Below are 27645 nucleotides of genomic sequence, written 5' to 3' on the forward strand. Positions count from 1 at the left end.
CGCCACTAAAGCAGCGCCCCTATCCGACCTTCTCAAGAAGCAGGAACCTTGAGAATGGCTTCCACAGCATACAGACGCCGTGGATGCTTTAAAAAGAGCACTCAGCACAGCCCCTGTACTACAGTTCCCCGTACGCTATCGAGGTAGCAAGCACCGACCGAACCCTTTCGGCGTGCTCCTCCAGGAACGCCATGATCAGTTACGCCTCACGCATGTTAGACCCCGTAGAGCAAGGATTTTCTGCCTGTGAAAGGCACCTGCTCGCAGTTTTTTGGGCAGTACAATACTTCGCCTACATTACAGGACTCAACCCCATCACCATCCTCACAGGACACACACCGACACAGTTATTGTAAGACAGCCAAGTTGAAGATTGCACAGTCAGCCATATCCGCACAGCCCGTTGGACCCTTCTTTTACAGGGACGGGACATCACGGTAAAGAGAACCAAAACCCACACCTTCCTTGCCGATAATTTGCAGTATGCAGGCACCCCTCATGAATGTGAGATCATCACTATGAAACAGAACATAGGCCCATTTATTCCCAAAACACCTCCCAGGAAAACAGGTAGTACCAGAGACCCCAGCCCACAGACACGTGCGCACCCCTGAAGATTTATGTGGATGGCTCCTCCAGTGTTAAACGGAGAGAGAATTACCGGTTGCGGTATATATGTAGAGACGCGCAGGGACACGCCCTAGATGAAATTTCCTTAAAGTTGCCAGGACACTTAGGCTCGCAGGCAGCAGAGCTGGCAGCGATTGCATATATTGTAGACCACCCAGACTCGTTCCCGACCCCAGCAGACATCTATTCGGACAGATGTATGTCTGTAATAGTTTGACAGAATTCCTACCACTCTGGGAAACAAGAGGATTTGTTTCCGCGGACGGTAAACCCCTACCCTCATCCCCATTACTCCGCCATATCTTAGAGACAGCGAAGGATAGAGAATACGGAATAATTAAGGTTCGCAGTCATCACCATTCTTCCCCCCCTGATAACGTTAAAGCAGACGCCCTAGCAAAGGCAGGCTCCAGGCATGGTTATTTTTGGAACCCCCCCAAAAGCACCCCAGTACACGCAGTTCAGGTCTCACAGACCAACATTCAGGATTTAGCGAAGGCCCAGAAAGAGGATGAGACACTCAGGGAAGTTTTAAAGGGAACCTTCCCAGCCCCATACGACAAGTTTAGAAATGCAATCACCACACACAACGGTGTGATTTTAAAGGATGGCATTTATATAGTTCCCAGCCAGGACAGGAACCAGATCATTTGTCAATTCCATGACAATCATGGACACCAAGGAATTGAATCCACCCTAGCCCACCTCAGACCACTTTGCTGGTTGCCTGATTTAAAAATCGATGTCACGCACTACATAGAGAATTGCTTAATCTGTGCTCAGAACAATCCAGACAGATATGCGAAAAAGGCTCAACTTAGTCATACCCGCCCCGTTAATGGACCCTGGACAAATCTCCAGATAGATTATATAGGGCCCCTACCCACATGCAGAAATGGTTACAAGTATGTGTTGGTGGTCATAGGTTCTCCCCGTGTGTGCGTGGGTTTCCTCCGGGTGCTCCGGTTTCCTCCCACAGTCCAAAGATGTGCAGGTTAGGTGGATTGGCCATGATAAATTGCCCTTAGTGTCCAAAATTGCCCTGAGTGTTGGGTGGGGTTACTGGATTATGGGGATAGGGTGAAGGTGTTGAACTTGGGTAGGGTGCTCTTTCCAAGAGCCGGCGCAGACTCGATGGGCTGAATGGCCTCCTTCTGCACTGTAAATCCTATGATAATTCTATGATAGGCACCTTCACAAAATGGGTGGAAGCATTTCCATCACGAACTAATACGGCCAGACAGGACAGAAACTACCAAACAATCTACATACTAATGAGCCATCTCCAGGGACAAAAGGGAAACATTTAGATACACAATGTTAAGGCAGACTCCCTGGCGCCAGAAGAAGCTAAGACAAAGCAGACTGACAGTCACCAGGACACGCCCAGCGATCAGGGAACCACCCCTCTATAGGAGGAAAATCGAAACAGATGATTGGGAAAGACCCAATTAGTTGAGGCCAAGTTCAAGGCCCACCCAAAAGCGCGTTTTTAGTAGAAAAGGTATCCCCCAAGGGAGAATCTTCTTCCTTTGGCTTTGGCTCTCACCAAAGAGAGAGACCTGCCTAGCAGCTGCATCAGACCAAGTAAGTCCCAAGTCAACGCACGCTACGAGATAAACGCTCCTAGTTGCTACCCTGTAAACAGCTCAACCCAGCAGCCTCAGAACCGAGCAACGGCCATTGTTCCTCTGTCTGAGTGGGCACCCGAAGCTAAGTATAGGCTTTAGTAATAGTGGTAGTTTAGTTTGTAGAGTTTATGCATGAGTAGATTTGACTGTGTGTAAATAAATGAGCATTGCTTTTGAACTTACTAACTGGTGTACCGAGTCATTGATCAGTATTCATTTCTGAACCTTGAGGCGGTGTCAAAAGATACCTGGCGACTCTTGAGCAAACGTGATTAAACAGAGCCAAATTAAGAGCCAACCAAAAGTTAGCAACACCATTAAACGGAGAAAAGGTCAGAAAATACCGCCACAAGCGGGAGCCACCAAATGTGCAACCACTCACTCCATGGTCGTCACCGGAAGTCACTGGTGTTCTTATATACAAATATATACATTGGTACAACCATATACAGTTAATCGTGGATATGTCTATGCGCTTATCACCACGCTGTCAAGCCCTGGTATATGCGTATACCGTTGCCGTCCCACTCCACCTCCCGCATCTGCTTCAGCCACCTCAGCACCTTTTCCTTCCCTTAAAAATTGTGAAAACAGACGATCACAGCTCTCTCAGCAGTTCACCTGTTATTGGTTTCAGCTGGAGTGACCGTCAAACTGTAATGCTTCCTCTATTGTTTCCTAACTCTGACTAAATAAATGTTGTACTTGATCCCTCGAGGATGCAATCTCCAGCACTGTAATATTCTCCTTAATCATGACAGCCACGACTCCCTTTTCTTTGAAGAAAATGAGTAAGAATGTCAAATATAGTCTGGTTTCAAAAAAAGATTGATATCTTGCATGCCGATGTTTATCAGTTATGAGAGTTACAAAGGAAAAGAGTTTTATGAGCGATGTTAGTTTAACAAGGAACTAGCAAAGGAAAATATGCCTGAACATTTTCATGTTGTAATACCTCTCATGAGGCCCACAAGGGTATTCTAATCGATCTCCCTGTGGGACTCATAGAGTACGACCCTCCCCGCTCATGGGGGAGGCCCACCCAGCTGAGGCTTGTTACCGTGCTTTTAAAAGTCGGCCCGACTAGGACTTATTGTGTGTTAACACCACCTTAGCGGCCATTTTCTATGTCTAAGTTGAACTTGCATTTACTTACCTACAAGGGCCTCCTGGGTCTTCATAGATATATTTATACCCAAGTATATTATATTCATCCTCATCTCCCTTTGCTGGTCACAGTCACCTCAGCCCATTTCTTCCACATTCTACCTCCCAATTCTTTGTTTCCGCCTGTGCACAGTCTCAGAATCTGATGCTCACCACCATCTTCTCTCTCCTGCAGCTTTCAGACAGGATCCCCACAGCTGTTTTATTACACTTCTGTCGTTATGTTATGATATCATAGAATTTACAGTGCCGATGGAGGCCATTCGGCCCATCGAGTCTGCACCGGCTCTTGGAAAGAGCACCCTACCCAAGGTCAACACCTCCACCCTATCCCCATAACCCAGTAACCCCACCCAACACTGAGGATAATTTATCATGGCCAATCCACCTAACCTGCACATCTTTGGACTGTGGGAGGAAACCGGAGCACCCGGAGGAAACCAACGCACACACGGGGAGGGTGTGCAGACTCCGCACAGACAGTGACCCAAGCCGGAATCGAACCTGGGACCCTGGAGCTGTGAAGCAATTGTGCTATCCACAATGCTACCGTGCTGCCCCTATACTACTGAATGTAACATATGTTACTCAATGCTGTTGTTGATGAGATTTTCTGAATCTTGATGGAAAAGACTCAAAGTCATCCTGTAGTAATAAAAGATTTATTGCGTAACTAAAACAATAATTTTGTGAGTTCATTTTAATATTAATACTAGCAATAAGGTTAACAAGATCTAAATACAGTAACTACATTTAACTAAACTAACACTCTGAGCTAACCTATACTCCTGCTCTCGTCACAGTTCGCCCCAAAAAAGAGAGGAGCGGAATGACCTTGCCTTTTATACCCCTGTTGGTACTGCCCCCTATTGATCATCTGGTTCTACTGATTACACATTAACCCCTTATGTACATGCACATACAGAGATCACTACGAGCTCCATTTCAAACCTACCTCCCATCTTCCTGCATTAGGAAAGGATAAGCAAAAAGCACTGAGCACATTAGTAGTCAGAATGGGAACTGGCTGGATAAGTCTTCCATGCCATTTTCACTGCTCTCCACCCACTTTGGCTCAATGTTTTTAAATTATGTTCCTATGAAGCATTTTGGGTCATTTTTCTATGCTAAAGGTGGAGGCACGTGTTATTAGCAAGCCAAACACAAATAAAATTACTTAAATTTGGAATTGTTGGTCACGAGATTCTCCTTGGACCATTTAAGCTGATGAAATAAAGTATCATGGGTGACAGGATTCATATGGAAATATTTGGTTACAAGGTGAGTGGTTTGCTCGTAGGCCTTTAGCGTAGTTGTGCTCTCATTTATGCACTCCTGCTTGTCCTACTGGTATCAGCCATGGCTCAATTGGTATCATGCTTACCTCTGAGTCAATTGATTTTAGGTTCAAGCCCCACTATAAAGACATGAGCACATGATCCAGGTAATATTCCAGTGCTGTTCTGAGGGAGTGCTTCAGTGTCAGAGTGAAATACTTAACTGAGGTCCTGTCTGTCTTCTCAGGTGGACAGAAAGGCCGGGATTCTCCGAACCTGCGCCGGATCGGAGAATCCCGGGGGGAGGCGCGAATCCCGCCCCGCTGCCCCACCGCCGGCTGCCCTATTCTCTGGCGCCGTTTATCGGGAGCCACCGCGATTCCCGCCGTGCCAGTCGGGGGCCGTTGATAGCGGCCCCCCGCCGATTCTCTGGGCCCCGATAGGCTGAGTGGCTGTCCATTTTTGGCCAGTCCCGCTGGCGTGAATTATCAACCTCACGCACAGCGGGATCTGGCAGGTAAGTGTGCGGGGCCGGTCCTCGGAGGGGCGCGGGGGGATCCGACCCCGGGGGGGGCCCCACGGTGGCCTGGCCCGTGATCGGGGCCTACCGATCTGCGGGCAGACTGGTTCCGTAAGGGGCCTTCTTTCCTCCGCGACGGGCCCCTGTAGGGCTCCTCCATATTGCCCGGGGCCGGCGCCGAGAAGGGAACCCCCGCGCTTGCATGGAAATACACCGGCCGGTCCGCCCATTCGTGAGATCACGCCGGCCGTTCCGCGCATGCGCGAACTTGCGCCAGCCCTTCGATGCCGGCTGGAGCGGCGGGGACGACTCCGGCGGCAACCTAGCCCCCTAAAAAGGTGAGAATTCCTCACCTTGGGAGGGGGGCCGTTGATGCCGTAGTCGTTGGTGCCGGTTTTTCCGCCGGTGTGGGGGCATGGAGGAAGAGTTGGAGGAGGGGGTGTGGTGTCAGATTCTGCATAGGGTGATTGCAACATCATCATGTGTGAGGTTAGGGCTGATATAATTGAAGGTAGTGTACATTTGACCAAGTCCAGGATGAGCAAGCTATTTGCTGGAGTGGAGGATGAGTGTGAGCGTTGTGGAAGCGGCCCGGCTAACCGGACATGTATTCTGATCATGTCCTAAGCTCGTGGGTTTCTGGTTCTCCTTCTTAGGTACCAATTTTTTTTCCAAGGGGCAATTTAGCGTGGCCAATCCATCTACCTCTTTGAGTTGTGGGGGTGAGACTCTCGCAGACACAGGAAGAATGTGCAAACTCCACATGGACAGATCCTCGGCGCAGTGAGGCAGCAGTGCTAACCACTGTGCCACCTCTTTTTTGGTGACATGTTGCCGATTATACAAACTGAACTGAAGCCTTGTCCCCCTCGAGGCCATATTCAGGGCATCAGACGCGCCTGAGCTGCAGAATGGGGCAGGGGCTGATGTTTTGGCCTTCCCCTCGCTGATTGCTGGAAGGCGGGTGCTGATTGGCTGAAGTCAGCATTCCATCCAATGCCTCGGTATAACTGGGGATCGTATGGAGTGTTCGTATCTCGAGGAAGTTAAGTAGACCGTGAGGGGTTCTATTGAAGATGGCAGCCATTTATTTTGTACTTTAAAGAGCTAGTCATTATTAGTTGTTGAGGGGGGGGGGGACTTTGGTGGGATGTTTAATTGGCTTTCTGGGGGGGGGTGGTTAGGGGTTGCGGGGGAGTTTATTATTACCTGTTTCTGTTGTTGTTATGTGTAAAATATTTTTTTTTAAGTCTTTCATTGGCTGTGAAGCACTTTGGGAAATCCCGTCATTCCACAAGGTGCTATATAAATGCAAGTAATACTTTCTTCACGCCTCGGGTTCCTTTCACACATTGGGTGTTATTTAATGGAGACGAACCCTGCATCGCCCCTTTTCAGGAGGGCCCACAAATGAAGTGCCAATTGGGCAGTGGTAGTCCTTCCTCGGGATCAAGAACCCCGGGAGCAGAAATCCTGCTCGCCGGCAGTTGCTGGCCAATCAGTGGCCGGCCTCTCTCCATTACGTGGCAGCGCCATAAGGGAGGTGGTGGCTGTCACCAGTACTACATCTACCTGAGGTCCAGGACCCAAGCATGGCTGTGTGATGGTGGGGTGAGAGGCGAGGGGACAGGGTGGGGCAAGGGGACAGGGTGGGGCGGGGGAGAAATGGGGAACTCCTCCTCCCCCCCCCCTCCCCACTCCCCATCCTGATACGGGGTACCTTAACCAGGCACAGACCTTCTTTGAACAAGGCCCACCATGAAAGCCCGCCCACCGCCAGGGATTTACTGTTCAGGTTCCCCACAGAGCAGATCCCTACCCCCACTGCTGGGTGAATATAGGATGGGGTCATTTTATGGTGGCCCATTTAAAGGGGAAGCAATCAGTGGTGTGATTGGTGACCAGTATGTATAAAACCTAGCACAGTAAGGTCAAAAACAAAGCAAAATTCTAAGGAAAGGTAAGGGATCCATTAGGCAGAAATAATGGTACAGTGAGATTGTACTTCATGGAATGTACTTTATATATTCATTTGTCATTTTTAAGTTAAGAATCATACACTGTACAATGAGTTTTTAAATTGGTTTGTCAGAGCTGTGCTTTACAAATAATCGAAAACACAATTTCACCAAATCTATTTGTGATGATTCTGATGCACAATTGTTTGCATTAAACATCCAGTCTAAAACATGTTTCATTTCTGAATCCCTGACATTGCGAGAAAGGGAACCTGTAACTTTCATTATTAAACATATTTGGGTTTGCCACAGTTAACTCACCTTCACAAGGCTTAAAGCAATCTCTTAGCACCATAGTGTACCAACACAGTCAACATAAGCATTTTAATGAACCTCGCCAGGATCCGTAGAAAAATAGCAAATCAATACAGGTCAAAGTAACAAACAGGAGACGTTTGTGAAATCAAATCAGCGTAGATAAACTCAACAGAGGATCTGCAGACTCCATGATTTTTGTTCTCATCATCTTTTTGGTATTCCGAAGATTATTTTTGTTAGTGATGTTTACTTTTGAACGAAATACCAACCCATGTCCCATGGAGTTCTAGGCCAGGATTCTCCGTGGCGAGTCCGCCCCACTGCTAGCGATGGAGATATTGTCGCTCAGCCAAATCTCCCATTCCCGGAAGCAGGACCGGAGAATCTCGATGCCTTGAACGAACGGAGAATCCGTCCCTTGTTACAGGTGGATTTCTTTGGTGGACATTGAAAAGGAAAAAGATTGTGGAATATTTTTTTACAGGAAAACAAAAGAGTTCAATTGGAAACTCTTAAAAGAGTTTTTTTTAACTCCAAGCCACCTTGCAGGCATAAACAGTGACGGTGTGTAACAGTTCAGTCTCAGAGTCTGAGTTACTGTGGCAACATGCACTTTTACAAGCATGTTGTAGTCTAGAGCTATGGATAGTGATGGTGGAATTTCCAACTTTATTTCCCATCATCTGGCTGATCAGAAATCTCTCCCGTTCTTACCGCCTGCCATTGGCATGTGTTGGAAGGATTTGCAGGATTATAATCAACCTGTTTGACTGCATTCTGAACACATTTTCCTTGGACATCAAGTCCTATGGTGGGACTTGAACCCAGAGTTTTTGCTCAGAAGCAGGGATGCTACCCAATGTGCCACAAGACCTCTCAACAGTGTATATTGTCAACGTCAAATTGTATGGCATGTTCATCAGATCACATCCCTCCTGGAACTCACAGAGAGCATGGATTAGAGAATTGCATTACAAGTGCTAAATCAGTAAACTTATATTTCCACTGAGCCCATACATTTCCTATCCCATTCATATGTACTCATCTCAGGACACTATCCAGGTTTGAGGTTGAAACATCAAACCAAACTACCAGATGACTGGGTCTGACAAACAGTCATGCCCATAATAAAATGTGACAGATATTTACATCCAGTTGTTCCATGAGTCTGAAGGTATTGCTGATGATTAACCAGAAGCAGGTTCATAACAGATCTGGATGGGTGGACAAGTCACTGGGATTTGGTATATTCCCCCAAGTACCTCTTCAAGGCAAGCCAATGCCTTCATGGATAGGTTGTCATTGGCTGGATAATCAGCAGAAAGCTTACCAGTGGTTAGTTCTGGTAGCTGCACAATTTTTAGCCAGTTAAACATCAGGAAAATAGCTGTCTACACAGTCTTTACATCTTAGCTCTTACCCACAGTCAGTGTGTTGCCCAACAGGAAATGGTTGTGCACACCATATCAGATAAACAGAAACTCCACCTTGCGGGAAATTCTGAGTCACTCGGTTTGGGGATTCTTAAACATTACCACACTTATTGCACACCCAACTAAGCAAAAACGAAACCCTGGAGCCTTAAAAGAGCTTTTGTAAACTAGATTTGAATTAATCATCTAATTAGACATCTAATTAATAAATGATCAATATTTTCATTTTAGAATTACATCCTGGATAAAACCAAAACCCTTCAAATGCAATTTTCAGAAAATTATCTTTTAATTTTGAGTCTCTCGCCTGTGAGCCATCAATAGATTTTATTTATGCGGCACACAGGCACTACTTTATGAATGTCATCCAGATCACATTACAATCATAAGCTAAGACTAATGGGATAATTTTGTGTGGTCAAGCTTTTAGTGCGAACCTCACAAAGTGGGTCGTACTACAGCCTTACAGTGCTTTGTTCAACCTCGCTTCTTGCTGTGAAGTGATGTGCATGTACCTTTATGGCTGTGTAACCTAAACTGCTGTCCATCATTACCCACCATGAGACAGGATATGATGTATAATTCCAGGACTGTAGACAGAACAGAGCAGCAGTCATGTAGATCAGACAGATGTACATAACTCACGGTTACTGTTACTTTTATATAGTCCAAGCTTCAAATAATGAACCCACATTCTTGTTTTATCAATTCTTGTTGTGATTGGTGTGTTTGTGATAAGCAGAAGAATGTAACACTTCTATTTAGCCAGGTCCTGCATGGGAGCAAAGCCTCGCAAAATAGCTCTTCAAAGGATGGCTCTTCATTAACAGGACTACCTAGGCAAAAGTCAAAGTCTTCTGTGTTTTAAAGTAATCTCATTTTACGTCTGTTGGAGATGTCCAGAGTTGAACAAATAGCCAACCCTGGTCCTGTGGTGTTCTGGTTACGGATGGATTGCATTTTGTTGGTGAATACATACATGAAAAACTAGACAATTTATAAAAACATGATAAATGTGCCTTATTGTGAGGTATATAAAATGACTATACTACAGTGTATTTAGAATAGATCTCTTCAAAACAAGATTTTAAAAATGTGTTCATGGGATGTGGGTGTTGCTGGCTGGACCAGCCTTTATTGCCCATCCCTAGTTGCCCTTGAGCTGAGTGGCTTGCTCGGCCATTTCCGGGAGTCAACTACATTGCTGCTGATCTGGAGTCACATGTAGACCAGACCAAGTAACGACGACAGATTTCTTTCCCTAAAGGACATTAGTGGATCAGATGGCGTTTTACAACAATTGGCAATGGTTTCATGGTCATCATTAGACTTTCAATACCAGATTTCTATTGAATTCAAATTTCAACATCTGCTGTGGTGGGATTCGGACCCAGGTCTGTAGAGAATTACCCTGGGTTTCTAAATGACCATTCCAGTGATCATTTAGTGACCCCCATAAACAAGTGTAAATAGACCTGACAATCCTCCACCTGCCCCACAGAAATCGACTGCACCAAGAAGTATTTTCAATCACTTTCTCTTGGTGAGGCAGGTGTGCAGTTCAAAGTTGGGAGTATAAACACTGATCAGAAACATTTACCCAAATGCCCATTTATCAGGATAGGCTTGACAGATAGTTCATGATGTTCCAATTGGCCGAAACCTGTGAGACCTGATAGGTTGAATGAAATAATCAGTTACACTTGTGGCCGGGTGCAGGCCGGTCTTTGCCTCATCTTCCTGCCGTCCACAAGTTCAGCTTCACTCGCCTGTTCAGCAGCACACTCAGGAAAACAAAATTCCAATATTGGAAACTACAACATTCTCATTCCACTCTGCCCCATCCCAATCTCCTTTCACCAGTTGATCCAGGAAGTAGAAAACGGTCAGAAACCACTGATCCCTCCACATTCAGATAGATCACTCTTGGCCAAAAGACCATTTCAGATGTAGGAAGTTGCACACAACGTAGGGTCAAAGGGTAACAAAGAAGACTATGATCGGGGGCTGTAAAAGCAACAGATGTTGCCACAAAGTAACTAATTGGACATATCAAATAAAGTGCTTTGCAAAAGCCATTCAGTGTTGGTTCTTTACTACCGAGGTAATTGGACAAATGTTTCCTGTCCTTATTTTAAACATTTTCCTTAGTTCAAATGTTTTGTTACAGATTAATATAATTCATCACAAGCTCAACCGGCATTCCAAATCACAGTGAATTCATATAATATGATCAACGAGACACTGAATCTGATCCCATTTTCTCCAAAAGATAAAAACGAAGAAGATTGCGGAGATCGTACATATAATGTGTAAACGGCTCTTCATGAGCGGGATACTGAACTTGGCAATGGTAGAGACACAAACGAGGATGACAGTCATGATGGCCAGAAAGATGTTGATACATTTTCCGAGCAGCACCTTGGCATTAGCGTTTTCGATCTGTAGCACTTGCTGCTGCTGTTGGTGTAACTCCAAGGTGGCGAGTCGCGTCTGGCATGATTCCAACGCTTCCTACAGAGGGACACGGAAAAGGTAGACACTTCAGTGGCTAAAATAGGTCACAGAATGTACGATTTGGGATGAATATCAGAAATAAAAATAGTTGTCCTTTTTTAAAAAAAAATTTTGAGAATCCAATTCTTTTTTTTTTCCAATTAAGGGGCAATTTAGTGTGGCCACTTCACCTACCCTGTACATCTTTAGGTTGTGCGGGTGAGACCCACGCAGACACTGGGAGAATGTGCAAACTCCACACGGAAAGTGATCCGGGGCCGGGATCGAACCCGGGTCCTCAGCGGCGTGAGGCAGCAGTGCTAACCACTGTACCACCGTGCTCCCCTAAAAATAGCTGTATTAAATGAACTAAACAAATATTGGATAAAAACAGAAAACGGTGGAAAACACTTCGTCCTGCATCAATGGAGAGAGAAATACGTTAATGGGCCAGATTTTAAACTTTGGGCAAGTGGATGGGTTAAACTCGGGCCTGTTATAATGTTTCAGACCAATGCCCTTTTCTCGTAATTAGGCAAAAGCATGGTTTGCTTTGGCCAATATTTCAAGGCCTACTTGACTTTAAGATCCTGGTTCACAGATGAATGCATGGCTTTGCTTTCCCTGAGCTCAGCAATTGTCTAGTTGTGCTCCTTTACTCTCCTGCGGCATCCACTGTGTTCCCTGTCTCACTTCACCCATTATTCAGTAGCAAGCCTATAAGGTGGCATGGCCCTTTTCTACGACATACCCAAACTCCGCTTTTTTCCCTACATCATCCTAAATGTCAATTAATGTTGGTAGCTCAATTTGAAATTTCCATTCAGTTGGGGGTGCATTTTCCATGGGCTGCGTTTGTTGTTGAGAACCTGTGGCGTTCAGCCAGGTCAGTGGCGGGGAATTTCCTGTTCTGCTACTGTAGTTTCACCGCAACTGTGGAAGAAACCCAGCTGCTGCATCGAACCGCAGATGGGGCTAAAGTGTACAACAGAGCAGAGTTCACAGACAATGGGCGGGATTCTCCCTTCCCCAGCTGTGCCAATGAGTTGGGATAAAAGGTTATTTTTCGGAATGGCAACCGGTGACGAGTGGTGTCCTGCAGGGTTCAGTGTTGGGGCCACAGCTGTTCTCTTTATATATTAACGATCTAGATGATGGGACTGGGGGCATTCTGGCTAAGTTTGCCGATGATACAAAGATAGGTGGAGGGGCAGGTAGTATGGAGTAGGTGGGGAGGCTGCAGAAAGATTTAGACAGTTTAGGAGAGTGGTCCAAGAAATGGCTGATGAAATTCAACGTGGGCAAGTGCGAGGTCTTGCACTTTGGAAAAAAGAATAGAGGCATGGACTATTTTCTAAACGGTGACAAAATTCATAATGCTGAAGTGCAAAGGGACTTGGGAGTCCTAGTCCATGATTCTCTAAAGGTAAACTTGCAGGTTGAGTCCGTAATTAAGAAAGCAAATGCAATGTTGTCATTCATCTCAAGAGGCTTGGAATATAAAAGCAGGGATGTACTTCTGAAGCTTGATAAAGCATTAGTTAGGCCCCATTTAGAATACTGTGAGCAATTTTGGGCCCCACACCTCAGGAAGGACATACTGGCACTGGAGCGGGTCCAGCGGAGATTCACACGGATGATCCCAGGAATGGTAGGCCTAACATACGATGAACGTCTGAGGATCCTGGGATTATATTCATTGGAGTTTAGGAGGTTGAGGGGAGATCTAATAGAAACTTACAAGATAATGAATGGCTTAGATAGGGTGGGTGTAGGGAAGTTGTTTCCATTAGCAGGGGAGACTAGGACCCGGGGGCACAGCCTTAGAATAAAAGGGAGTCACTTTAGAACAGAGATGAGGAGAAATGTCTTCAGCCAGAGAGTGGTGGGTCTGTGGAATTCATTGCCACAGAGGCCGGGACGTTGAGTGTCTTTAAGACAGAAGTTGATAAATTCTTGATTTCTCGAGGAATTAAGGGCTATGGAGAGAGAGCGGGTAAATGGAGTTGAAATCAGCCATGATTGAATGGTGGAGTGGACTCGATGGGCCGAATGGCCTTACTTCCGCTCCTATGTCTTATGGTCTTATGATCCAGAGTTTGTCAGGCATTAGAAAACAGGTGATAATAAGTTGACATCCATGGAAATAAAAACTCAGGGCAGATATCATTTTACAGTATTATACAAAGTCAAGGTCTGGTCTAATGCCTCCTAAGATCAGTGTTAAGATTTGAAGCTTCATTAGTGAATCTCATGGACTCTAAACAACAGATTCATCCATCAAAGAGCCCTAAAAATAAAGGTTTGCATTTACGCCGTCACATAGCACTTCTCATCACCCGAATGACTTTCATTTCTGGCCGAGTGCAGTCAAATTTTGCTTTGCAGCCAAAAATGTGGAAGCCAGTTTGTGCAAATTAAGATCCCATATGAAATGAAGGGGGTGGATGAGCAGCTCTGAAGAAGAGTCATACGGAATCAAAATGTTAGCTCTTATTTCTCTCCCCATAGATACTCTCAGATCTGCTGCGTTTATCCACCATTTTCTGTTGAATCATAGCACCTTATAGTGCAGAAGGAGGCCATTCGGCCCATGGAGCCTGCTCTGACCCTCTGAAAGAGCTCCCTGCCTAGGCCCACTCACCCACCCTATCCCCCATCACTCCTCCAATCTTTGTACATTAAGGGACAATTTATCATGGCCAATCCACCTAACCTGCACATCTTTTGGTCTGTGGGAGGAAACCAGAGCACCCGGAGGAAACCCACGCACACATGGGGAGAATGTGAAAACTCCACACAGTCACCCAAGGCTGGAATTGAACTTGGGTTCCTGGAGTTGTGAGGTGATGCGCAATCAATTACTCTCAAGACGAAGTGATTCATAACTGAAGGCTTTAATCTGCTAGAACTCTTCCCCAGCAGCTTCGATACAGAGAGTGAAGACTGCTGGGATGGCACCAGTTCTTATACTCCGCCTCTCAGGGCGGAGCTAAGTACATCAGCCAATGGTAGACTCCTGGGTCTAACCAATGGTCATCCACCTCTCAGGTACCGCAATACCTGATATTACCACATGAGGCAGCAGTGCTAACCACTGTGTCACCATGCCGCACTTGTGTGGGGGAGATAGGTAGCGATGTGAAGAGGTGTAGGGCAGGAATTCCAGAGCTTAGTGCTAGGCAGTGAAGGCTGTCAATGGAACAAAGGAAGTGGGGAATATGCAGGAGGCCTGAACCGGATGCTCAGGACATTGTAGTTCGAGAGGAGGTTACAGAGACAGGGAGGGATGAGGCTGTGGAGGGATTTGAAAACAAGGAAAACAACTTTAAAATTGAGACATTGTCACACTAGGAACTAGGCCAGTAAGTGGAGGGGGCGATGAGTGAACGTGTTTTGGTGCAAGTTAGGATACAGGCACATTCAACAGCACAGCTCTGAAGTATCAAACTAGAATCAAAGTTTGAATCCGTGACTCCAAAGAGAGACAGCAAACAGCCGACAGTTTAAAATCTTTTAAAAGTCTGTCATCTCTTTGATTCCTTCTTGGTCTTTCAAAAGTTCTTTGTGCAACCAATCACATTGCCGAATGACCTTTAAACTTCTGTTGATTTGAAATGGAGATGGGAATTTTCCGGCCATTCTTGCCAGTGGGATTTTCCCGTCCGGCCGCCGACGAGGTGGATTCAATGGAAGAATCCATTGACAGCGCTGAGACCAGAAGATCCCACCACCAGCCAACTGAGTTTTTCTTTTTGTTACAGATTTGCTTATTTCCCCCTTTCAAATCCTCTTTCTGTGTCACACAGCTCTCCTGTCGTAAAAGCACGCAGTGTCACAGCAGAGGTCAGCTTGAGAGGGAAGTGAAACAGGCAGTAACTACATGGACAGTAATGTTTTAACTCCATTTTAATCTGCCCCTTTGCTGACTCTGCCTGCAAGCATGTCATTGGGTGTGACTAACTGCAGTGAGTACTGTTTTAAGATAACCATCGGGCTTCTAAGAAAGTGCGAACTGCTTTGTAGGACTTAACAAGTTGGCGACAATTTTCTATGTTTCTTAACACAAAAAAAAAGAACAACAGACCCAACTTTCTCGTAAAATGTCACATTCTGAAACCCATCATCAAGAGCAGTGACTGGGCGGCACGGTTGTGCATTGGTTAGCACGGGTGCCTCACGGCGCCGAGGACACGGGTTCGATCCCCGCCCCGGGTCACTGGCCTTGTGGAGTTTGCACATTCTCCCAGTGTCTGCGTGGCTCTCAACCCCACAACCCAAAGATGTGCAGGGTAGGTAGATTGGCCATACTTAATTGTCCCTTAATTGGGTACTCTAAAAAAAATTTTAAAAGAGCAATGAATGAGGGACACACTGTGGGTGCGATTCAACCAAAACATTTCTAAGAGCGCGATTCTAATTTCTAATTAGAAAAATTTCTAATATCATTTGTGGCGGGTTTTTCAGGGAGTTTTCCGCTAGCGCTGCTGTCGAGTTCCCCACTGCCATTCAGTGAAACTTGGGCCGCGATTCTCCAGAAAGATTTCCAAGTGTTGTAGCGAGCGGGAATTGTCGCAAGCTTCCTGGCGCTCGGCCCAGCGAGGCCAGCAACGCTATGCAACGTTAATTGGTTCACTTAATGAGGCCCCCACGGGCTTCTCACCGCAAATGAAGGCTCGCCAGCTGATTCGCTGGCACCGCGTTCGCCAGCACCCCGCTAACAGGTTCGAGCAGCACTTTGGTGCACTTGCTCAGGCAACCCCAGCCAGCTGATAACAATGGCTCCGAGGAGACAGGCTCCAAGATTCGGGGATGCTGACCTGGGGAGGCTGCTAGACTCTATGGAGGCCAGGAGGAATGTCCTATTCCCCCAAGGGTCCAGAAGGGTCAGCCCCCCCCCCTCACCCGCCCGAGGCCTTTCCACTCCCACAGGAGCATCCGTCCCCCACTCTCCATGTAACCTCCAACCTTCCCCCCACCCTCCCTTCATCTTCAACCCCTCTAGCCCTTCCTCCACCCCCTCCCACATCAGCACCCCCCAACCCTCCCTTCACACACACCCTCACACCACTGTGAACCATGCGTGTGGCTAATTATGCACTCTCTGTATCTCCTCAGGAAAAGCTCTCCCACAATCACCGGGAGAGGGCCCAGACTGGTGTGGGGTGCCAGACATCAGAATCTTTACCACCTTCGAGGAGCGGGCCCTGGAGGTGACCGGTGTGGCCGAGGACAGGGCCGTCACCAATGCGGAGGCTGGTGGATGTCGCAGAGGTGAGGAACCACCGGGCTCCTCCCAGAGGACCTGTCACACGCGAGTTGGGTATTGCCTTACTGACTGACCCATCCCTTCCACTGACCCCATGTCCATTCTCCCACAGCTCCTCCAGCCAATGGCACCGGCCCATCCCAGGTGGCCCCTCTCCGTCTCCCATGTGAACACCTCTGAGGAGAGCTCCGAGGATGCCACCGTTATAGCCGTGTCACAACTGTCATCCCTGCCCTCCACCAGCGCAGTGCACACACCTCGGTGGGACATGTTAGTGGTCAGGCTCCTGGGGCACAATCTGGTGAGCACCACGCTTCTGCATGGCTGTGCATGTGCCGCCAACAAGCGAGTCGGGGCTCTCTGGCCCCAGAGCCCCCAGAGGACGCCCGTCAGGGTCATCGAAGGCCACAGGACAAGGTAAGCAGCTGGCTGCCTCCACCTCTGATGTGCATCCTGGGGAGACACCTAGATACCTAGTGGTAAGGAAGAGTTAGGAAGGCAAAGCATACTGAGGATCACTGAGGGCACTGGGGGAGGGGGGACAGGGTGGATGGTGGTATGTAGGGGGTGAAGGAGTGAGGAGGGTAAGGTGGGCAGCACCTTCGGGAGAGTGGGAAATTGTAAAACACAATAAACATCCTTGTGCACAACCAGTATAATGCCTCTGTCACTTTCTTCCGCAGTGTGGGCTGACCTCCAAACCCTTGGCCCATCTCTCCAGGCATCTCTCCCTCCCTGCATGCAGGTGATGGGTGTGAGCGAGCATTCAGCAGACAGACAGAGGTCAGACGATGGCATAGATTGCGGAGCACCGGCATTCAGCTCTCTGTGGGTTATCATCACCCCCCTGCCCTCGACAGTGACCCGCTCACAGTGCCTATTTGATTTGATTTATTGTCACATGTACCGAAGTACAGTGAAAAGTATTTTTCTGCGGCGGAGGAACGTACACAGTACGTACATAGTAGACACAAGAATAATCAACAGAGAACATTGACAAATGTCGACAAACAGTGATTGGTTACAATGCGGAACAAGGGGCCAACCAAAGCAAACACATGAGCAAGAACAGCATAGGGTGGCGTGAATAGTGTTCTTGCAGGGAACAGATCAGTCTGACGGGGAGTCATTGAGGAGTCTTGTAGCTGTGGGGAAGAAGCTGTTCCTATGTCTGGATGTGCGAGTCTTCAGACTACTGTACCTTTTGCCTGATGGAAGGGTCTGGAAGAAGGCAATGCCTGGGTGGGAGGGGTCTCTGACAATGCTGTCTGCCTTCCTGAGGCAGCGAGAGGTGTATACAGAATCAATGTGAAGGTGGCAAGCTTGTGTGATGTGTTGGGCTGAGTTCACCACACTGCAGTTTCTTGCGATCTTGGACCGAGCAGTTGCCATACCAGACTGTGATGCAGCCGGATAGGATGCTCTCTATCGCACATCTGTAGAGGTTTGAGAGAGTCAATGCAGACATGCCAAATTTCTTTAGCTTCCGTAGGAAGTAGAGACGTTGTTGGGCTTTCTTGACTGTTGCATCAACGTGAGTGGACCAGGCCAGACTGTTGGTGATGGTGACGCCCCAGGAACTTAAAGCTATCGACCATCTCCACTTCGGAGCCATTGATGCAGACGGGAGTGTGAGTCGTGCTGCACTTCCTGAAGTCAATGATCAGTTCCTTGGTCTTTCCGACATTTAGAGAGAGGTTCTTTTCGGTGCACCATGCAACCAAGTGATTTATCTCCTTTCTGTAGTCTGATTTGTCGTTGAGATACGGCCCACCACAGTCGTATCATCCGCAAACTTACAGATTGAGTTGGAGTTAAATCTTGCCACACAGTCATGTGTGTATAGGGAGTACAGTAGAGGACTGAGCACACATCCTTGCGGGGCTCCAGTGTTGAGGGCTATTGTGGAGGAGGTGCTGTTACCTATCCTGACAGATTGAGGTCTGTTGGTGAGGAAATTGAGATCCAGCTGCACAGGGGGTGGTCAAATCCAAGATTGCGGAGTTTGGTTATTAATCTTGTTGGGATAACGATGTTGAAGGCCGAGATGTAGTCTATGAACAGCAGTCTTACATAGATGTCCTTGTTGTTGAGGTGTTTGAGTGTTGATTGTAGGGCCAGAGAGATCGCATCTGCTGTGGACCGGTTGCGATGATAGGCAAACTGCAGTGGATCGAGACTGTCTGGGAGGCTGGCAGTGATTCGTCTCATGACTAGCCGCTCGAAGCATTTCATGATAACAGATGTCAGGGCCACCGGTCGGTGGTCGTTGAGACAGGCTACCTTGTTCTTCTTTGGTACTGTTGATTGGAATATTGTGTGTTGATTTCACGCCACCTCAACATCTTCTTCCTCCTCATCCTCGCAGGTGGCTACATGTTCCTTATCACCAACCTCCAGCACGTTTCCCCGCTGCTGTGGGAGGTTGTGGAGGGCAGAACAGACCACCACAAAGCAGGCAGTGTACTGCAGGGCACCACCGGAGCAGTCGAAGCATTGGCACTGCATCTTGAGGAGTCCGATGCACCGCTCCATGACTGTCCAGGTGGCCACATGGGCCTCGTTGTATTGGGTCTCCTCTTTGGTCTCTGGCCTCCATACTGGCGTCACTAACCAGGTCCTCAGTGGGTACCCCTTTTCCACCAAGAGCCAGCCACCCATCCTGGGGTGCTCCTCGAAGAGGGTGGAGCTGTCCAACTGCCCCAGGATGTAGCTGTTGTGCACACTCCCTGGGAAGCGTGCACACACCTACATAATCTTCATGTGGTGGTCATTCACGAGCTAGACGTTCAGGAAGTGGAACCCCTTCCTATTGATATAGGGCACTCCCTGATGGCCCGGTGCATGCAAGGTGACATGTGTGCCATCTATTACCTCCTGGACCATCCGGCCAATGGTGGAGAATCCTGCTGCCTGGGCATCCTGTTGGGCTTGGTCCAGGTCAAAGTTTCTATAGTTAGCTGCCTTGGCAAACAGGGCATCTGTGACCTCACGGAGGTCACTTGTGGACTGTAGCTTGTGAGATGCCCGCTCAAGATCTAGAATGATGCTGAGGTGTTAAAGTTCAGGGCTGCGGTCACCAACGGAGAATATAGGAAGCTGTGGATGCTCAAGAGGCTGGGATGGGAGCAGAGCAGAGATCTGTGAGGGCTGAGGGACTGGAGGAGGTTACAGAGATGAGATGGGGGTGGACTGAGACAATGGAGGGATTTGAACAGGAGGATGAAAATTTTAAAATTGAGGCATTGCTTAATTAGGCACCAGTGTTGGCCTGAATGCCCAGGGTGATGCAGTTATAATGTGAATATAGAAACATTACAGAGACAGCAGTGCTCTCATAGTTCATTGCAGAAAGCTGTATACCTGCATGTCGCGAGCTCGTTCATTGGACTGATAGGCAACCTTTTCCTCAATGCTTGCCAGCTCTTGTTTTAGATCAATCGTCTCGTGCTGATGGAGTTCAGTGAGGTCATTCAGCTGATCTTCCAGGCGCGCTGACCTAAAAACAAAACCAATCAGAACTGACCTTCTGGGCCGCATTTTAAGTGACTGTCTTATTATGAAAGAAAGACTTGCATTTCGATAGCACCGTGACCAGATAATCTGTTTGACTGATATTGGTTAAGGGGTAAATATTGGCCATCACACCAAGGAGAACTTCCATTGCTCTTTTTTGATTACTGCCATGGGATAGTTTACATTCCTGAGAGGGTTGATGTTTTTGGGGTGTCATTGAAAAGACAACAGCTAACCCAGTGATGCATTGACGCTCAAGTCTTAGCAGTTGGGCTTGAACCCATTCAGAAGTAATGTTGACACCTCAATGTGTTCACTTCACTGTACATAATGCAACTTGAAGTCACTTAATTATTCTCTGAGAAATTCTGTGTGTCCAAAGATGTGCAGGTTAGGTGAATTGGTCATGCTAAATTTCCCCTTAGTGTCCAAAAGTTTAGGTGGGGTTACAGGAATAGGGTGGAGGCATTGGCTTAAGTAGGGTGCAGACTCGATGGGCCAAATGGCCTCCTTCTGCACTGTAAATTCTATGATTCTAAATTCTATGATTCTAGAATACGAGAGTCTGGACAATTTAAATCAACTTAGCTATGTCCTGTATTTCACATTGTGATACAGCCCCATCCGGTGGTTAGATCGCATATTACATGCTAGAAATAACCAGGCCAAAACGGAAAGCCACCTCAACCAGAGAGGAACTCTCCTCACAACAGAACAAATGCTGGCTGATAGGCGAATATGATTTAGGAACATTGAGACAGGAGGGGACGCTTCCTCATATCACCCCTGAATGGCCAAGCTCCAATTTTAAGATTATGCCCCTTTAGAACATAGAACATAATCGAGTCTACACCGACCCACTTAAGCCCTCACTTCCACCCTATCCCCATAACCCAATAACCCCTCCTAACCTTTTTGGTCACTAAGGGCAATCCACCTAACCTGTCTTTGGACAGTGGGAGGAAACCGGAATCCGCACAGACATTGACCCAGCGGGGAATCGAATCTGGCGCTGTAAAGCCACAGTGCCATCCACTCGTGCTACCATGCTGCCCTTTGTTCTGGGTTCCCCCACCAGAGGAAAACATTTCTCTCTATCCTATTAAATCTGCAAATATCTTCCCTTTATCTCCTATACTCAAGTGAATACACCATACTTATGCGACCTGTACACCTTACACCAAGCTTCCAAATCTCTAGTCTCCTGTTTAAGGTGATGAGGCTGCTGATGAGTTGAAGGAAAATGAGACTCAGTCATTGCAGCACATTAGATGGCTAATCGGCCCTTTGGTTCCATGTTGAACTGTGCAGGGAATACTTTAGAACATTTTTATTTCTATTCATTCATGGGATATGGGCATCGCTGGCTGGGCCAGCATTTATTGCCCATCCCTAGCTACCCTTCAGAAGGTGGTAGTGAGCTGCCTTCTTGTATCGTGGCAGTCCTTAAGGTGTAGGTACACCCACAGTGCTGTTAGGGAGGGAGTTTCAGGATTTTGATCCAGGAACAGTGATGTTTTCCGAAGTCAGGATGGTGAGTGTCTTGGAGGGGACCTCCAAGTGGTGATGTTCCCATGTGTCTGCTGCCCTTGTCCTTCTATCTAGATGGTAGTGGTCGTGGGTTTGGAAGGTGCTGCCTACGGAACCCTGGTGAGTTACTGCAGTGCATCTTGTAGATGGTACACACGATTGTTCGTCATGGTGGAGGGATTGAATGTGTGTTGAAGGGGTGCCAATCAAGCAGGGCTGCTTTGTCCTGGATGCTGTCGAGCTTCTTGAGTGTTGTTGGGGCTGCACTCATCCAGGCAAGTGGAGTGTATTCATTATACTCCTGACTTGTTGCTTGGGGGGGGGGGGGGGATGGTGTCAGGAGATGGGTTACTCCCGGCAAGATTCCTAGCCTTTGACCTGTTTTGGTAGCCACAGTATAAATCTGGCTAGTCCAGTTCTGTTTCTGATCAATGATTCTTTTAAAATTTCCAATTAAGGGACAATTTAGCATGGCCAATCCACCTACCCTGCACATCCTTTTGGGTTGTGGGAGTGAGACCCAACCAGACACAGGAAGAATGTTCAAACTCCACATGTACAGTGACCCGGGGATGGGATCGAGCCCGGGTCCTCGGCGCCGTGAGGCAGCAGTGTTAACCACTGCGACACCGTGCTGCCCCGTTTCTGGTCAATGATAACCGCCATGTTGAGTCAGCAATGATAATGCCATTGAATGTCATGGGGCGATGGTTAGATTCTCTCTTGTCGGAGATGGTCACTGCCTAGCACTTGTGTGGTGCAAATGTTACTTGCCTCTTGTCAGCCCAAGCTTGGATATTGTCCAAGTCTTGCTGCATTTGGACACAAACTGCTTCAATATCTGAGAGCTCATGAATGGTGCTGAACATTGTACAGTAATCTGCAAACATCTTTACTTCTGACTTTATCATGGAAGGAAAGTCATTGATGAAGCAGCTGAAGATGTTTGGGCCTAGGACACTATCCTGAGGAACTCGTGCAGTGATGTCCTGGAGACATCCTGGAGACAGGACATACCCGAGCAATTTTCCACATTGCCAGGTCGATGCCAGTGTTGTAGCTGTACTGGAACACCTCGACTAGGGTTGCGGCAAGTTCTGGAGCATGTGTCTTCAGGAATATTGCCAGGATATTGTCAAAGCTCATAGCCTTTGCAGTACCAAGTGCCTTCAGCCGTTTTTTGATATCACGTGGAGTGAATCGAATGAAGACTGGCATCTGCGATGCTGGGGACCTGCGGAGGAGACCAAAATGGATCATCCATTTGGCACTTCTGGCTGAAGATTGTTGCGAATATTTCAGCCTTTTCTTTTGCACAGATGTGCTGCGCTCCTCCATCATCGAGGATGGGGATATTTGTTGGTGAGGAAGTATGTTTTTCCTTCTTGTAGGTTCCCTCAACACCTGCACAGTCTTAATCTAACACCTATGTCCTTTGGGATCTGGCCAGCTCAGTCTGTGGTGATGCTACCGAGTCACTCAATGTTGAAGGACATTGAAATTCCCCCACCCATTCTGCACCCTTGCCACCCTCAGTGCTTCCTCCAAGTGGTTTTCAACATGGAGGAGGACTGATTTATCAACTGAGGGGGAATGGTATGTGGTAATCAGCAGGAAGCTTCCTTGCCCATGTTTGATCTGATGTTGAGGACTCCCATGGAAATTCCCTTCCTACTGTATAACACTGTGCCACAACCTCTGCTGGGTCAGGACATACCCAGGAACGGTGATAGTGGTGTCTGGGGCATTGTCTGTAAGGTATGTTTCCGTGAATATGTGTATGTCAGGTTATTGCATAACTAATCTATGAGCTAGCTCTCCCAATATTGGCACATGCTCCCATATGTTAGTAAGGGGAACTTTGTAGGGTTGCCAGGGCTGGGTTTGCTGTTGTTATTTTTGGTGCTTGTTTCAATGCTGAGTGGTCCATCTGGTTTCATTCCTTTGCATTTTCTTTGTCGCAATTGAATACAATCAAGTGTTTTGCTAGGTAATTTCAGTGAACATTTAAGAGTCAACCACATTGCTGTGGGTCTGGAGTCACATGTAAGCCAGACCGGGCAAGGACGGCAGATTTCCTTCCCTAAAGGACATTAGAACATAGAACATAGAACAATACAGCGCAGTACAGGCCCTTCGGCCCACGATGTTGCACCGAAACAAAAGCCATCTAACCTACACTATACCATTATCATCCATATGTTTATCCAATAAACTTTTAAATGCCCTCAATGTTGGCGAGTTCACTACTGTAGCAGGTAGGGCATTCCACGGCCTCACTACTCTTTGCGTAAAGAACCTACCTCTGACCTCTGTCCTATATCTATTACCCCTCAGTTTAAAGTTATGTCCCCTCGTGCCAGCCATTTCCATCCGCGGGAGAAGGCTCTCACTGTCCACCCTATCCAACCCCCTAATCATTTTGTATGCCTCTATTAAGTCTCCTCTTAACCTTCTTCTCTCCAACAAAAACAACCTCAAGTCCATCAGCCTTTCCTCATAAGATTTTCCCTCCATACCAGGCAACATCCTGGTAAATCTCCTCTGCACCCGCTCCAAAGCCTCCACGTCCTTCCTATAATGCGGTGACCAGAACTGTACGCAATACTCCAAATGCGGCCGTACCAGAGTTCTGTACAGCTGCAACATGACCTCCTGACTCCGGAACTCAATCCCTCTACCAATAAAGGCCAACACTCCATAGGCCTTCTTCACCACCCTATCAACCTGGGTGGCAACTTTCAGGGATCTATGTACATGGACACCTAGATCCCTCTGCTCATCCACACTTTCAAGAACTTTTCCATTAGCCAAATATTCCACATTCCTGTTATTCCTTCCAAAGTGAATCACCTCACACTTCTCTACATTAAACTCCATTTGCCACCCTTCAGCCCAGCTCTGCAGCTTATCTATATCCCTCTGTAACCTGCTACTTCCTTCCACACTATCGACAACACCACCGACTTTAGTATCGTCTGCAAATTTACTCACCCACCCTTCTGCGCCTTCCTCTAGGTCATTGATAAAAATGACAAACAGCAACGGCCCCAGAACAGATCCTTGTGGTACTCCACTTGTGACTGAACTCCATTCTGAACATTTCCCATCAACCACCACCCTCTGTCTTCTTTCAGCTAGCCAATTTCTGATCCACATCTCTAAATCACCCTCAATCCCCAGCCTCCGTATTTTCTGCAATAGCCTACCGTGGGGAACCTTATCAAACGCTTTGCTGAAATCCATATACACCACATCAACTGCTCTACCCTCGTCTACCTGTTCAGTCACCTTCTCAAAGAACTCGATAAGGTTTGTGAGGCATGACCTACCCTTCACAAAGCCATGCTGACTATCCCTGATCATATTATTCCTATCTAGATGATTATAAATCTTGTCTCTTATAATCCCCTCCAAGACTTTACCCACTACAGACGTGAGGCTCACCGGTCTATAGTTGCCGGGGTTGTCTCTGCTCCCCTTTTTGAACAAAGGGACCACATTTGCTATCCTCCAGTCCTCTGGCACTATTCCTGTAGCCAATGATGACATAAAAATCAAAGCCAATGGTCCAGCAATCTCTTCCCTGGCCTCCCAGAGAATCCTAGGATAAATCCCATCAGGTCCCGGGGACTTATCTATTTTCAGCCTGTCCAGAATTGCCAACACCTCTTCCCTACGTACCTCAATGCCATCTAATCTATTTACCTGGAGCTCAGCATTCTCCTCCACTACATTATCTTTTTCCTGAGTGAATACTGACGAAAAATATTCATTTAGTATCTCGCCTATCTCTTCAGACTCTACACACAACTTCCCATCCCTGTCCTTGACTGGTCCTACTCTTTCCCTAGTCATTCGCTTATTCCTGACATACCTATAGAAAGCTTTTGGGTTTTCCTTGATCCGTCCTGCCAAATACTTCTCATGTCCCCTCCTTGCTCGTCTTAGCTCTCTCTTTAGATCCTTCCTCGCTACCTTGTAACTATCCATCGCCCCAACTGAAACTTCACACCTCATCTTCACATAGGCCTCCTTCTTCCTCTTAACAAGAGATTCCACTTCTTTGGTAAACCACAGTTCCCTCGCTCGGCACCTTCCTCCCTGCCTGACCGGTACATACTTATCAAGAACACGCAGTAGCTGATCCTTGAACAAGCTCCACTTATCCAGTGTGTCCAACACTTGCAGCCTACTTCCCCACCTTATCCCCCCCAAGTCACGTCTAATGGCATCATAATTTCCCTTCCCCCAGCTATAACTCTTGCCCTGCGGTGTATACTTATCCCTTTCCATCCTTAACGTAAACGTCACCGAATTGTGGTCACTGTCCCCAAAGTGCTCACCTACCTCTAAATCCAACACCTGGCCTGGTTCATTACCCAAAACCAAATCCAATGTGGCCTCGCCTCTTGTTGGCCTGTCAACAAACTGTGTCAGGAAACCCTCCTGCACACACTGTACAAAAAACGACCCATCTAATGTACTCGAACTATATCTTTTCCAGTCAATATTTGGAAAGTTAAAGTCTCCCATAATAACTACCCTGTTACTTTCGCTCTTATCCAGGATCATCCTCGCCATTCTTTCCTCTACATCCCTAGAACTATTTGGAGGCCTATAGAAGACTCCCAACAGTGTGACCTCTCCTTTCATGTTTCTAACCTCAGCCCATACTACCTCGGAAGATGAGTCCCCATCTAGCATCCTCTCCGCCACCGTAATACTGCTCTTGACTAGCAGCGCCACACCTCCCCCTCTTTTGCCTCCTTCTCTGAGCTTACTAAAACACCTAAACCCCGGAACCTGCAACATCCATTCCTGTCCCTGCTCTATCCATGTCTCCGAAATGGCCACAACATCGAAGTCCCAGGTACCAACCCATGCTGCCAGTTCCCCTACCTTATTTCGTATACTCCTGGCATTGAAGTAGACACACTTCAAACCACCTACCTGAACACTGGCCCCCTCCTGCGACGTCAAATCTGAGCTCCTGACCTCTATACTCTCATTCTCCCTTACCCTAAAACCACAATCCAGGTTCCCATGCCCCTGCTGCATTAGTTTAAACCCCCCCAAAGAGCACTAACAAATCTCCCCCCCAGGATATTTGTGCCCCGCAGGTTCAGATGTAGACCATCCTGTCTGTAGAGGTCCCACCTTCCCCAGAAAGAGCCCCAGTTATCCAGAAATCTGAATCCCTCCCACCTGCACCATCCCTGTAGCCACGTGTTTAATTGCTCTCTCTCCCTATTCCTCATCTCACTATCACGTGGCACGGGCAACAACCCAGAGATAACAACTCTGTTTGTTCTAGTTCTGAGCTTCCATCCTAGCTCCCTGAAAGCCTGCCTGACATCCTTATCCCCTTTCCTACCTATGTCGTTAGTGCCAATGTGGACCACGACTTGGGGCTGCTCCCCTCCCCCTTAAGGACCCGGAAAACACGATCCGAGACATCACGTACCCTTGCACCTGGGAGGCAACATACCCAACGTGAGTCTCTCACGCTCCCACAAAATCTCCTATCTGTGCCCCTGACTATCGAGTCCCCAATTACTAATGCTCTGCTCCTCTCCCCCCTTCCTTTCTGAGCAACAGGGACAGACTCCGTGCCAGAGGCCCGTACCCCATGGCTTACCCCTGGTAAGTCGTCCCCCCCACAAGTATCCAAAGCGGTATACTTGTTTCTCAGGGGAACGACTGCAGGGGATCCCTGCACTGACTGTTTTTTCCCAGTCCCTCTTACAGTTACCCATCTATCTCCAATCTTTGGTGTAACTAATTCCCTGAAGCTGCTATCTATGACACCCTCTGCCTCCCAAATGATCCGAAGTTCTTCCAACTCCAGCTCCAGTTCCCTAACTCGGTCTTGGAGGAGCTGGAGATGGCAGCACTTC

The 27645-nt window shown here is 47.5% G+C and overlaps 1 protein-coding gene across 5 annotated transcripts in view; it reads right to left on the reverse strand.

Moving 5' to 3' along the window:
* Positions 1–7230: 7230 nt before the first annotated feature.
* The window catches only part of tmcc3 (transmembrane and coiled-coil domain family 3), a 243912-nt gene continuing 223497 nt past the window's right edge, over positions 7231–27645 (reverse strand). For all 5 annotated transcript variants that reach the window (XM_072471878.1, XM_072471879.1, XM_072471882.1 and 2 more), the window contains exons 3-4: positions 20063–20198; positions 7231–11448 (exon numbers count right to left, since the gene is read on the reverse strand). In XM_072471878.1, coding sequence (XP_072327979.1) covers positions 11155–11448; positions 20063–20198 — 430 coding nt within the window. In that variant the 3' untranslated portion in view covers positions 7231–11154. The remainder of the gene's footprint in view (positions 11449–20062; positions 20199–27645) is intronic.

This window comes from Scyliorhinus torazame, chromosome 13 (assembly GCF_047496885.1).
Source record: "Scyliorhinus torazame isolate Kashiwa2021f chromosome 13, sScyTor2.1, whole genome shotgun sequence".
NCBI lineage: Eukaryota > Metazoa > Chordata > Chondrichthyes > Carcharhiniformes > Scyliorhinidae > Scyliorhinus > Scyliorhinus torazame.